Consider the following 13,085-nt stretch of genomic DNA (forward strand, 5'->3'; position numbering starts at 1 on the left):
CTCTCTCTCTCTCTCTCTCTCTCTCTCTCTCTCTCTCTCTCTCTGAGACAGGGTCTCACTATGTAGCTCTGTTGCCTCCTGAGGTCTGGGATTAAGGACATCCACTACTATTCCTGGCTATTGAATTAACATTTTTAGGTATTGAGATAGACTCTCTTTGTGGAACCCCAGCTGACCTTGAGTTCATGGCAATCCTCCTGCCTCAGCCTGGATTATAAGTGTGCCTCACCACTCCTGGCTTAAGTTTTTAATTTCTGTGTCTGTCAACCTGGACTCTGAACGTAAGAAGTCTGTAACAGCTTTCTTGTAAGGTACCCATCCTGACTCATAGTGTTTGCTGTTTCCAGTTTAGCACCCCCAAAGCAGGCCTTAATAAATTGACCCCTCAAGCCTAGCCAGTCTGCAGCCGTCTGTATGCACAGGCGCCTCTCAGAATCCCTGCACGGGGACAAAGACCGGCTACAAATTCTGTAAGTGCCACCTCATCCTTTTGTGTCTGTGCTTCCTGGGCCATTTCCCTTCTCCTCTTCCTGACTTGGAGACAGGGCCTCATTATGTAGCCCGCACTGGCCTCAGACTGGTGGCTGGAATTACTGTCCTACCACGCCCAGCTCAGCTTCTCTTTTCGTGAGCTCACTGCCTCAGGGCCTTGACTCTGCTGCTCCCTACTGAAAAAGCCACTCTCTGTTCCGAGACAGGGACTGAGATCCCGCTTCCTCTCTACCCTGAGACCTTCGAGCCTTACTCCCCTCCCTTGCCTATTCTAAATATAACACTTTTGAGACAGCCCTTGTCATTTGCCCGCCACCTGAGCTGCTGGAGCTTCCTGCTGCTGTTCTGGGAGTCTCTGGCAGCTTCTGACCTGGCATTGCTGCTCGAAAGCTTGATGTGTGTTTTGTTCTGTTTTGTCTTTTTGTATATGACTCACATTTTGAAATCATACTGGAATGAGATTACAGGGACACAGGAGTGGGGAGACCGTGAACACTGTGGGTGAACACTGTGGACCTTTAGCATAGACAAGGACAGTAGCTACCTCTCTAAACGTCCTGGCCAGGCTTCACAGCTCGACCCTGGTTTTACAGCTTTCATTTTTCTGTTTTGTTTGAGACCAGGTCTGTTATTTAGCCTTGGCTATGTAGATCAGGCTGGCCTTACTCACAGGGATCCTCCTGCCTCTACCTCTGAAAGGCCTGTGCATTACCTTGCTCTACTGTTTCACTTCTAGTAGAGACCATTTTCATTTAAAAAAAAAAAATCTGAGCTGGAGAGATGGCTCAGCGGTTAAGAGCACTGGCTGCTCTTCCAAAGGTCCTGAGTTCAATTCCCAACACCCTTGCGGTAGCTCACAACCATCTGTAATGAGATATGCTGCCCTCTTCTGACCTGCAGGCATACATGCAGACAGAATACTGTATACATAATAAATAAATAAATCTTTAAAAAAAGAAAAATCTATCAGTCATGGTGTCACACACCTCTTAATCCAAAATGCCAGGAGGAATTCTTGAATTCGAGGCCCACAGCAACTACATAGTGAGACCCTGTCTCTAAACATTTTAACATAAAAAGTAAATTTAAAAAAGCTCATGACTGGGCATGTACTTAATTGGTAGAGGCCTAACAAAGCCCTGCGTTTGTTCCCTAGCACTGTGTAAAAACAAGCATGGGTGATGCCTGGAGAGTGAGAAGCTCAAGGTCATTCTTGGCTAAAGAACTCAAAGCCTTTACAGGGTCCCATGGTTTGAACTCAGGTCACCAGGTTTATACAGCAAGTGCCTTTTCCTGCTGAGCCATCTTGCTGGACGTCATATTTTAAGATCGTTATTAATGTGATTATTTTGTGTGTGTGCATGCACACTTCCATGTGTGTGCACTTATGAGTGTCCATAGAGACTAGAATAATGCATTGGATCCCCTGGAGCTGGAGTTGCATGAGCACATGCATGCACGCATGCACACATGCACACACACACATGTGCATGCACATGCTCTACAGCTGAGTTACATGCCAACGCTTTAGGTGTTCTCCCACTTTATTCACAGAATAGCCTTGCAGTGTTGATTTAATGATTCACAGAATAATAGGTTGAGTGAGCCATCAGGATGACCTGAGTCCAGTCTCCTGGGCCCTGTGGAAGGAGAGAGCCAGCTCCCTCGAGTTGTCTTCTGGCCTCTCATACATTAGGCGGTTCTCTGTGAGTTCGAGGACAGCCAGGGCTTTGCAGAAACCCCGTCTCTCCCCACCTGGCCCCCCACCTTGGGCTGGCCATGGACTGGAAGGTCTCTCGGCAGCTCACCTCCTGCTGCTTTTCAGTTATGGGATCACAGGGAATTGGAGGCTCTTCTTGGCCCCTAAAAAAAGACCCTCAACGCCCTTGACCTGTTCTTGCCTCAGCTCACAGCAGCGGAGATCCCTTTACCCGTGCTCAGTGGTGCCACAGCCGGCCCTAAGACCTGGGCTCTGCTGACAGTAGTCGCTTCGACTCCCAGTCCTGGTGCCATCAAACATTGCTTCCTTGAAGTCGCCCACCAGATCAGTCCCTGCTGGTGCTCCTTGTTGGACTTTCTGCAGTTCAGAGCGATGATAGGACCTGCGGTGTGAGCACTGTGGAGCTGGTCCTGCCCCGCTCTGTTCCCAGTGTGCCTAGCGCAGTTCCTGGCGAAGCAGGTGGGCCACAGAGCTGCTAGTTTTGCTTGTGCCCCTCCCTCCTTCTCTTCCTCCCTTCCTCTCTCTATTCCTCCCTCCCTCTCTCACTCTTTCTCTCCCTCTCCCCTGTCCCTCTCTCCCCCTACCCCACACCCTCCCTCCTCTGCTTCTCATCTCTATTCTTTTATTTCAGTTTTTTTGAGATAGGGTTTCACAGTCTGTATCCAGACTGGCTTAGAACTCACTGTGAACTCCATGTCTCAGGCTCTTGAGGGCTGTGATTATAGGTTTGAGCACTAGGCCAGACTTAATAAATTATTTACTGAAGAAAATGATGACTCCAGAGTTGACCAGCGTGTCCTCCCTTGACACCTCTATCCTGCAGTGACCTTTACCAAGTTACTTCTTCAACAGTTACATCAAATGCTAATTAGGAAAAGACTGTGTGGTTATCACCTTGAATCCCAGCACTGGGGAAGCAGAGGCGAGGCAAGAAGATCTTTGTGAGTTCAAGGCCAGCCTGGACTATGGAGCAAATCCAGGCCAGTGGGGCTACCTAGAGAGACCTTAAAAAAGACTTGCCCACAAGTTTCCAGACCACAGTTTAATAATGTCCTGACTCTGAGTCTTGGGCTTTGGAGCTTAATGGACAGACAGACAGGGTGGGGAAAGTCCTGTTCCAAGCCTGTTTAAGTGCAGAACCTACCCTAGAAGTGAAAGGTAGAGCAGGCTTGCTCATGGACCACCAGCCAGCTCCCAATACAGACACGGAGACCTAATATTGTTATGAATGCTTGGCTTTCTCTTAGGCTTGTCCCACTACTCTGACAACTTAATTTAGCCCGTTTCTCTTCATCTATGTTTTGCCGTGGGGCTTCAACCTTCCTTTCATTCTGTATCCTACTTTGTGTCCTGCTGCTGGCAGCTGCCTGGCTGATCCCAGGCGGCTCCCTCTGTTTCCCTTGTTCGTGCCTCTCATTCTCATCCCTCCAGCTTAGATTTCTCCTCCTACTTATTCTCTCTACCCACCAGTCCGCCTATCCCCTCTACTGCCTAACTATTGGCTGTTTAGCCTTTTATTAGACCAATCAGGTACCTTAGGCAGGCAAGGTAAAACAGCAACATGTCTTTACACAGTTAAACAAATGCTGCATAAACAAATGCAGCACATCTTTACATAGTTTAAGTAATATTCCACAAGAAAAAGGTTTGGGGCAGGGTAAGTATATTTTATTACTGAAAACAATGTTTATAAAAGGTATGTAGGGCCAAGGAGATGACTTGGTGGGCAGCGTGCTGTACATGCATAAACATCCAAATCCCGATCCCCAGAACCTGGTAAAAACAGATGCACAGTGTGCATTTGTTCTGTTGTAGACAGGTCCCCACTAGCCCTGGCGGGCCTGGAACTCACAAAATCCATCCACTTGCCTGTCTCCTGAATGCTGGGATTAAAGGTGAGTGCCATTCTGCCTGGCAGTAGCTGCATCTGCATTCACAGCACTCTGCCTGGCAGTAGCTGCATCTGCATTCTTTCTCAGCACTCCTATACTGAGGTGAAAGATGGAGAAGAATTCTCACAAGGCCAGCTAGCCTGGTGTAGGCAGCAGAGAACAAGAATGGGTATCAGAACTTGTCCCCTGACTTCCACAAGTACACTATGCTATGCATGTACCACAAATGTGCATACATACATACAGATTAAAGATGTACATGGAAAGATTACAGGATACATTTATGCTGCATGGTACAAATATATTCATATATACACACTCAACATTTGATGTGTTCCTTATACTGCCATATCCTCACGTCTCTGCCTCACAGCCTATAAACTAGGTACTGTACCGTTAGCATCCAAAGTGACTGATGCTGGCAGAGGTTAGGTGATGTTTTTCCCAAGGGAGTAGCTTGAAAAGGACAGATCACATTTGAAAATCAATCAGTTCAGGCTCAAACCCCGTTCAACAGATACGAGAGTCATAGTTGTTTTGTATTTGAGACAGACCTCCCTATACAGGTCAGGCTATCCTGGAACAGTCAGTCTGTCTCAGTCTGTCTCAGCCCTGAGTGCTGGGGTTACAGACATGTCACCACACCTAACAAAAACCAACACCCTCCTATTTTTCTTACGTCAGTAGACCAGGCTGGCCTAAACTCTGAAATCTGCCTGCTTCTGCCTCCTGAGTACTGGCATTAAAGGCGTGCGCCACCACTCCCAACCAAGAGCCCCTTTCTCGTTCTTCTCTCTCTCTCTTTTCTTTTTTCAAGATAGGGTCTTACTGTGTAGCTCTGGTTGTCCTGGAACTTACTATGTAGCCCAAGCTGGCCTTGAACTCACAGAGATACACCTGCCTCTGCCTCCAAGTGCTGGGATTAACAGTGTGCACCATTATGCCCAGCTCAAGTCCCTGTTTTTAAACATTGTATTAGATAGAGAAAAAAATCATAAAAATGTTGTCTTTTAGAAATGGTTTGTTTTAATCTCTTTGTTCCAGGTTATTGTTTGGAGTTACCCTAGATACTAGTTGAACTTTTTTAAATCTTTATTTTATATATATGAATGTTTTGTCTGTGTGTCTGTGTACTATGTGTGCTTGCTTGGTGCCCAGAGGCTAGAAGTTCAGATCCTCTTGACCTGGAGTTACAGGTGATGGTAAACCACGAAGGGGTTGCTGGGAATAAAATCTAGGACTCCTGAAGAGCAGACAGTGCTCTGAACCACTGAGCTTTTGAACAGGAAGGGAAGTGACAGAATGGCAAGGAGAAAGGACTCACCATTTCCTTTTCCCCCTCCAACTTCCCAGAACTGATGACCACGCCAGTTCTTCAGGCCCATGAGACCCTGTCCCCACAAGCTGAAGAGGCCAGCACAGCGCTCATTGCAGGTAACAAGGGCCTCTGGGCTCAGAGATACCCTGGAACCCAGTGTGACAGCTAAGATTTTCCTCATACAGGAAAAGTCACATCAGGGACCAACTCCAGTGCTGGGTTCCTTCTGGCCTGTAGGTCTCACACATGCAGAGCTGTGAAAGAGGGAGACATGACCGACAAATGATAGGGTGGGAGTGGCCGTGAACAGGCTGTGGCGCATGTGGATACTCAGCTGGAGTGCGTGGGTTGGAAGGAGGAGATGTGTGGTTTTGTTGAGTGGGTGAGGAAGAGAAACTCTCATGGGAAGCTATGTATTAAAACACCCTTCCTGTTGGCATCAGCTGTTTCCCTCCTGGTTTCTAGCATGATCATCAGGAACTGGCTTGAGAGGGAGTTAAACTGTGTGGTAGCTAAATACCAAGAGACTCTGGCTGCTGTGTCCTGGGGAAGCTGGGTTTGAGAGGACCTGACTGGCCCAGTGAAGTACTCAAACATGTCTCCCTCTCCTTTCCCAGTCGTGATCACTGTGGTGTTCCTTACCCTGCTCTCGGTGGTGACCTTGATCTTCTTTTACCTGTACAAGAACAAAGGCAGCTACGTCACCTATGAGCCAGCAGAAGGCGAGCCTAGCACCATCCTGCAGATGGAGAGTGACTCAGCCAAGGGCAGAGAGAAGGAAGAGTACTTCATCTAATGATCCCAGACTGGAGGGGCCGAGTCTTGGCTCCAGTGCTAACACACTGACTCTATAATTAGGGAAGGTTTGCTCTGAAGCCAGTGAGTGGCATTGAACGAGATGGCAAATCCACTCACCTTCCAGGACAGTCTCCAATAACATCGTCACTGACTCCATGGTCCAGGGACACGGAGAAAGCTGCTTATGACTCCTATCCAGCCAGGCCTTGGTAAGGACAGTGCTCACAACTGGCCAACATGGGGCCATGCCTTAGTTGGAAGTGGGAGATGTGGAAGGTGGCCACAGGCTGGTCCACTTTGTCCCCTCCCTACTTGCCTAGCCCCAGTGTAGCTTCTTGGAGGCTAGATACCCCAAGACGGATCAGGCCAGGAGGGACAGGCCTCCAAGTGTTACTTGCTTTGATCCGAACCTTACCATTTCCCCCAGCAGCCTCAAATTTACAGTTTTTATCCAAATTAAATTTATTATGAAAGATTTTCATTTATAAAAACTAAATTTTGACTTTTTCCTTAAAATTTTTAGTGTTTTCTCTGCTTCTTTAACTCTTCTGCGTGTGCTGTCTCTCTTTAAGAACTCTTAGGGATGTTCTGAAGTTCCTAGAACTATCTCAGGAGTGTTCCAGAGAAGCAGCAACTGTCCCATCAGAAACACATGAGAACTAAGTGGGTTTGACCTTTATCCTGGCAAAGGCCACAATTTCCCAGATCCCTGTTTATCTATAGAGGGAGTCAGAAAAAACCTAGCCACCTAAATTTCCTACCAGTAAAGCTCTTTTCCTTCTTCCTCAAGGCAGGGTTTTGTGTACTATAGCTGTCTCAGAATTCACTGTGTAGACCAGGTTGGCCTCCCAAGTGCTGGGATTAAAGGTGTGTGCCACCACTGCCAGGCCAGGCTCTTTTCCACCCAAGCCCCTTGGATACTCTGGTATTAAAACTCTTACCCGATATTAGCAGTGTAGATTCCAGAAGCTGCAGTGCAGAGGCTGGTTGGCTTTTGCTTTGTGGGTTTGAGACATGATCTTGCTAGTTACCCCATAAACTTTTGGCAGACCTCTTTCCACAGTAACTAGAGTAATGGCATTGGCCCGCTTGTTTTCAGTATTTCTCCACATAGAACTTTGGAGCAACCATCTAGAAATTTCCCTGAAGTGTACAGACTACTACACTAAGGTTTTTTCCTTGATGGAAGCCTTAGCACGAGTAAGAACTCACTGTGTAGAATAGGGTGGCTTTTGAGCTCACAGGGGCCACCTGGCTCTGCCTCCCCCGCGTTGGGATAAAAGTCCAGTGTCAACATGACCAGCACTGCTTTCATTTCTAAGATTGTGTTTTGAATTCCAGAATGAGCTCTAGTGAAAGCTCATGAGAACAGCCAAACCTAAAACCTCACCTTGCACGTCTACATTTATTTCCCAGACAGGAGCACCGAGCTTATTTCTGGGTGAGCTCTAAGAGACCTGACCTGTACGAACATGCGAACACGTGCTGAGTAAAGAATGCCTAGAGTACAGTGTAATGCAACTTCATCACTTTATTCAAATCTTCAAAATAGTCTTTATTCTACATTTTTAGTATAAAAAATCCACAAGTTAAGTGCACCACAGTGTAGAGAGACATACAACGCTGAACTTCCATAACAGTCGATGGTACAGTCAAACAATACATGTACAGAACACAAGATTTAGATGAACTGAAATGTCAGATAAAATAAAATCCAATCTCAGAAAACAAATCAAAATATTAAGGATCCCTGAAATATTAATCCTAATGAGATCTCACTGGACTCAAGTCGTTTCATAACGAGGCATTCATGTGACCCTACTAACCAACCCATCACAGGAAAACTCCTGGGAACCCGAGTGGCTGCATCAGACACTCAGAAAATGAAAACCAAGTTTGATCTGAAACACCCTTAATTTGGCTTTAAAGCCAAGCTTTTTCATGTGTTTTTCTTCTCTGCCCATCACTTTTAAAGAAACTTTTCTGGGACAGCTTGCACTGAGAACTGTTGTTTAAGTTCAGGTTTGGCACCACAGCAAGTCTGGGTTCGTGGTGATGCAGAGATGGCCTAAAAGGTGGGTCCTAAAGGTCCCCTCACCTTTTCCTGGAGATACACAAAACCCAAAGAAACAGGTCTGTGCTCAGGGCACAGGGGGCTTCAGAGGATCCTTAAGAAGACAGTTAACAATGGCAAGTGGGACAGGTGCACGCGAGAAGGGCCGAGTGACCGGCTTTCTGTCTTGCACCACTGATTTGATGGAAGACGGAGGACAGGCTGGGCTGGTGGGGAGGAAAAGGCAGACAGCTAATGCGTTTCATTTAACAACTACTATAAATCAAAGACTTAAAGGAGATTAAAGACCAATCAGAATAATTTGGCAACTTTAATTCTTAGAAAGATCAAAGTTCCCTCCAAACCTAATTTGATGTTTTATTACTAAAAGCGAAGACCAGGATGGTACAGTGTTACTCCAGAGGAGTTAGGGAAGAGCCTCGGGGCTGCTCCACCCACATTCATTTGAAGAATGGAGGCCTCCCTACCTCAAAATGCTCTAGGGAGGGACTGCTACCCTTACATGGTTCCTTATTAAATTTGAAAAGTGCCTCAAAGTTTGGACACCAGAAAGACACCCCCAAAAACATGTGTCTAAACTGCAACTTGAGGTTAATATGACTAAAGCAGTTACATCGTGAGAAGTGCTGAAGGTACGTGATGTCTTTCCCGGCACAGGCATGGCCACGGTTCTTCACCAAATGGTGTAGCCACCATCTGAGCCACCCATGAAGAAGTTTCCCTTGCGCTGAGTCACAAGGACGTTGGCTCCCTGCATGACTGCAAGCTGAGCAGCGTTGGGAGGGCATCCAGGGGGTGGAGGCTAGAAGGAAAGACAAGGACAGTGGGCAAAGAGGAGGAGCACAAGGAAAGCAGATGCCTCAAAAAGGTGGCAGTGAGCCAACCAGTAACTTTTTTTTGCAGGGGTGGGGTGGGCTATCCCAGGGTCTCACTATGTAACCCTAACTTGCCTGCTTCTTGCTATGTAGCCCAGGCTGACCCCTGCCTCAGCCTCCCACTGTGGGATTATAGGCATGTGCCACACACCAAGCAACCACCATTTAAAAAAGAGCTAATTCTGACAGCTTGTCACCATCTGAATCCAGACACAGACGGGAGGGAGCCTGTCACTCACCAGTGTTCCCGCCCTAAGGTGTAGCCTGTCCCCAGGAGAACCACTGCAAGTCACAGTTCCAAAACAGCAAAAACAGCCCACGGGGTCTCTTGTGGGCTTTGCGTGCATTTGTTCATGGAGCAGAAGAACACTCTATATCCAAGCAAATGCTCTACCACTGGGTTGCACATCAGCAACTGCAGACTTGTAACACAGCACTGTAACACTTAAGAGCCACTGACCACACCACTCCACTTCACTCTAGAATGTGGCTCCTCAAAGATAGCCTTTGCTAGAACCCCACATACTAGAGCACTGAGCAGGAGGAACTGGTAACTAACACCTACTTACTAGGGATTATGCATTCTACTTTTTTAATCACCTGGGTTCCTGGTACATTTCATCCTTGTGGTAGATATTAAGAGTGTATGGACTTAATAAGGAGCGTTCACTGTGCCCAAGCCAATGAAAAAGCCTGCAGGCTTTTGTTTTTGTTTTTTGAGACAGGGTTTCTCTGTCTAACAGTCCTGGCTGTCCTGAAACTCCCTCTGTAGACCAGACTGGCCTCGAATTCACAGAGATCCACCTGTCTCTGCCTCGCAAATACTGGGATTAAAGGAGTGCACCACCACTGCCCAGCTAGCTAGCAGTATCTTACTAAGGCAAGAAAACAAATGATTAATTCCAAAACCAAAGGACGTGCCACATTTCTGCCTAGGAGACAGCAGCTGTTGTGCCAACCCTGACCATTACTGTCCACGGATGGTGGGAGAAAGAATATCGCTTCCAGTTAGCCCATACTCACAGGAATGTTGCCAGCGGTAGCGCCAGTACCAAATCTGGCACCTGCATCATACCCTCCTTCTACCAGCACTGCTGAGCCAGGTGGATAGATGGGACCGACTGGATAGTAAGCCATGGGGATAGTGGAGCCTAAAGGCCCAACAGCCACAGACTGGGCCATAGGCAGATACAGAGAGGTGCCAGGAAACGCAGCTGACATGGTGGGGACTGTGGCAGCCCCTGGATGAACAAAGCTTGGACGATAGAGCTAAAAGAGGCAGAAGAGAAGGCAGAATGTTACTTTGTGACATCCCTATTTGAAATGTCTTCATCAAGTCTTACTGGTACCTTCAACTGTAGTGGAGGATGACCTTGAACTCCGGATCCTTCCTTCACCTTGACTGGTGGAATTACAAGCCCTTGCCACCAAACCCAGTTCACACAGTGCTGGGGATCAAATCCAGGGCTTAGTGCATGCTAAGCAAGCACTCCACCAAACCAGCTACATCTCCAGCCCCTTGGATGGTTCTGGTGACAGGGCTTGGTTATATAGCCCAAGACAGCCCTGAAATCAGAATCCTCCTGCCTCAACCTCCCAAGTGCTGGACTACCAGCCTGTACCACCATGCTTGGCTCCTAAGTCCATTCTCAGTTCTTCGTGTGTACAGATCACTGCGTTAGAGTCACTGGCACACAATAACACAACAGTCTCCTGGGTCACCTGCTGCTCAAGGGACCCAACTTCACCTTAATGTCAGCATGTATCAAATAACATAATCAAACAGCACAATTCCAATGGTGATCACCATCCTTCTGTCTGTGGGGCCCACGGGTGTCCTCAACTAGTTCAAAGTCTAGCAAGCTGCAGTACCTCTGAGTACGCCGGCGGAGCATCTGTGTAGGGTGGAGCCTGAGGAAGGTGTAAGGTCTGAGGGTATACTGGATTCCCAGGAGGTTGCACAGGGTAGGTAGGCTGTGTTGGATATTGACCTGGAACACAAAAGGGGTAGGTGCTGTCTGTCAAACTGGGGGGGGGGGGCAGACAGGAGAGATGGCCCACTGGTTAAGACAAAATGCTGCTCTTCCTGAGGCCCCAAGTTCTGTTCCCAGCGTCTTCAAATGACACAACCTCCTTTCGACTCGAGCTCCCCTCTGTGAGCGCCTCACTCACACAGACGCAGACACAAAGTTAAAGCAAGGCTGCAAACAGAGCCACCATCTGGGCAGGACGCACAGGGTAGCTAACTTGGTGGAGTCGCGCAGGGGACGACAGATTGCCATACAGCGCTGAATTTCTTGGAGCCAAGAAAAGCAGGGAGGGCTGTCTGCACCCTCACGGGGCTCTGATGGGGCAGAAAAGGCGCTGTTCCCAGCACACTGATGACGGAATCAAGCCTAACTTGGCTGTGTCCCCTTCCCGATGAAGGACAGGTCTGGGGACCTGTCCCCGAGGTTCTGGACCGCCGGTGTCTTAGGGGATTTCTACTTTGGGCTGTTCTCAGTCCAGACTGTTTTCCTCCCAGATTCCTACTCAGAGTCGACTTCCTAACGAGAGGATGGAGCCAGCCGTGCAGAGGGCGGCGGGAGGGGTGTTCTGGGGACGGCACAAGCACGGGGACCGTGAGACCTGGTCCTGCGGAGGGCGGGCGGCGAGGGGGCCGGCGCCGAGGAGCCGGCACTTCATTAGTTAAGGCCGCCAAGGCCTGTTGTTCCGAAGCGCGGCGCCCCGCCTCCGCCGGCCCGCCATTGGCCTCCTCACAGCCCTGCTCTAGCTCCCCATTCGCTCCAGCGGGTGCCCGTCACGGAAAAGCCCCCCCACCTCACACACAGCCCGCGGCTCCAAACTGCGCCACCGAGTTTATGGGGGCCGGGAGGGCCGAGCGGCGGCGGCGCGGGAGACTGGGCGGCCACGTCAGGTGCGGCCTCGCTCCCGGCCCCCTAAGGAGAAGCGCGACCCGGCCCGCCGCGAGCCCGTGGCCCCCCGGGCCCGCTCGCCCCGCACCAGCCCGCCTCCCCGACTGTCCACGCCACCCCCCGGCCTTGCCTTTGCTGTTCATGGTGGCTGCGGGTCCGCTTCGACTCGGCGTCGCGGACGGTTATTTTTTTCGTCCTTTTCCTGTTCGGAGTCGCTTCCGTGTCACGTGACACCCGTCCACTCTGCGTCAGTCGACGCCCGAGCGCGCTGCCGCCGGAAGCCCCGCCCCTCGCGAGGCCGCCGCGCAGCGGAGAGGGCGAGCGCGGCCCCGCCCCGATGGCGGTGCTGTCTCATGGCGGCGCTCCCTCCGCGGCCCCCCCCCCCCCTCGCGAGCCCCGGGTCCTCCCTCGCGGCGTGTCTGGAGACGACGCCCAGCCCCTGCCTGCCGCGCCTTCCCGCGGGCGGCCCAGCCGCGCTGACGTAGACCGGCCCCCGCCAGCCAGGGTTGCGCGCGCAGCCGGCACCTGCACCTGCCGCCCGCCCGAGGTGACCTGAAACCCTTTCCCTGCGACGGCCGAGTGCGTCACCTCTCAATTGTCCTGGAGAGTGAAGGGGACGTCTTTCTGGGCAGGGTTGTTTCCTCGTTCCAACGTGACTGCTGAGCTGTTGCGCACGTCTGGAGTCGGCGGTCGCGGACCGATCTGTAGTTTGTTCTCCGTGGTAGTTGACGTTGTTGGATAGCTGCTGGTGAGACCGTGGAGTGGAGAGACGCCCGTAGATACCACAGCCCCGATAGATCCACTGCGGGTGCTCGGGAGGCAGAGGTAGGCGGATCTCCGTGAGTTCGAGGCCAGCCTGATCCTCAGAGTGAGTTCCAGGACAGCCAGGGCTACACAGAGAAACCCCGTCTCGAACATCCACCACCACCACCCCAGCGCCCCGAAAGCACCCTGACTGATGACCCGTCCTCACTCCTACCCAGTCATCCCCGCCTTCGTCT

The 13,085-nt window shown here is 50.2% G+C and overlaps 2 protein-coding genes across 2 annotated transcripts in view; one reads left to right on the forward strand and one right to left on the reverse strand.

Moving 5' to 3' along the window:
• The window catches only part of Smagp (small cell adhesion glycoprotein), a 15,270-nt gene extending 8,624 nt beyond the window's left edge, over nt 1-6,646 (forward strand). The window contains exons 3-4 of the mRNA XM_005353883.3: nt 5,458-5,538; nt 6,040-6,646. Coding sequence (XP_005353940.1) covers nt 5,458-5,538; nt 6,040-6,218 — 260 coding nt within the window. The 3' untranslated portion in view covers nt 6,219-6,646. The remainder of the gene's footprint in view (nt 1-5,457; nt 5,539-6,039) is intronic.
• A 1,084-nt stretch (nt 6,647-7,730) lies between these two features.
• Dazap2 (DAZ associated protein 2) lies at nt 7,731-12,339 on the reverse strand. Its single transcript, XM_005353880.3, has 4 exons — nt 12,215-12,339; nt 11,042-11,160; nt 10,193-10,438; nt 7,731-9,096 (listed from the first exon to the last, which is right to left on the reverse strand). Exons 1-4 carry the CDS (start codon nt 12,225-12,227, stop codon nt 8,968-8,970), a joined length of 507 nt encoding a protein of 168 aa, XP_005353937.1. The 5' UTR covers nt 12,228-12,339; the 3' UTR covers nt 7,731-8,967.
• Between the last annotated feature and the right edge of the window lie 746 nt (nt 12,340-13,085).

The sequence above is a fragment of the Microtus ochrogaster genome, chromosome 15 (assembly GCF_000317375.1).
Source record: "Microtus ochrogaster isolate Prairie Vole_2 chromosome 15, MicOch1.0, whole genome shotgun sequence".
NCBI classification, from domain to species: Eukaryota; Metazoa; Chordata; class Mammalia; order Rodentia; family Cricetidae; genus Microtus; species Microtus ochrogaster.

What these genes read in the sequence shown, in the direction of transcription:
- Dazap2 (XM_005353880.3), bottom strand. An exon ending in CTCCGCCGGCGTACTCAGAG is followed by an intron (nt 10,439 to 11,041) that starts GTACTGCAGCTT and finishes TGCCTCTTTTAG; the next exon opens with CTCTATCGTCCAAGCTTTGT. An exon ending in CTACCGCTGGCAACATTCCT is followed by an intron (nt 9,097 to 10,192) that starts GTGAGTATGGGC and finishes CTTTCCTTCTAG; the next exon opens with CCTCCACCCCCTGGATGCCC.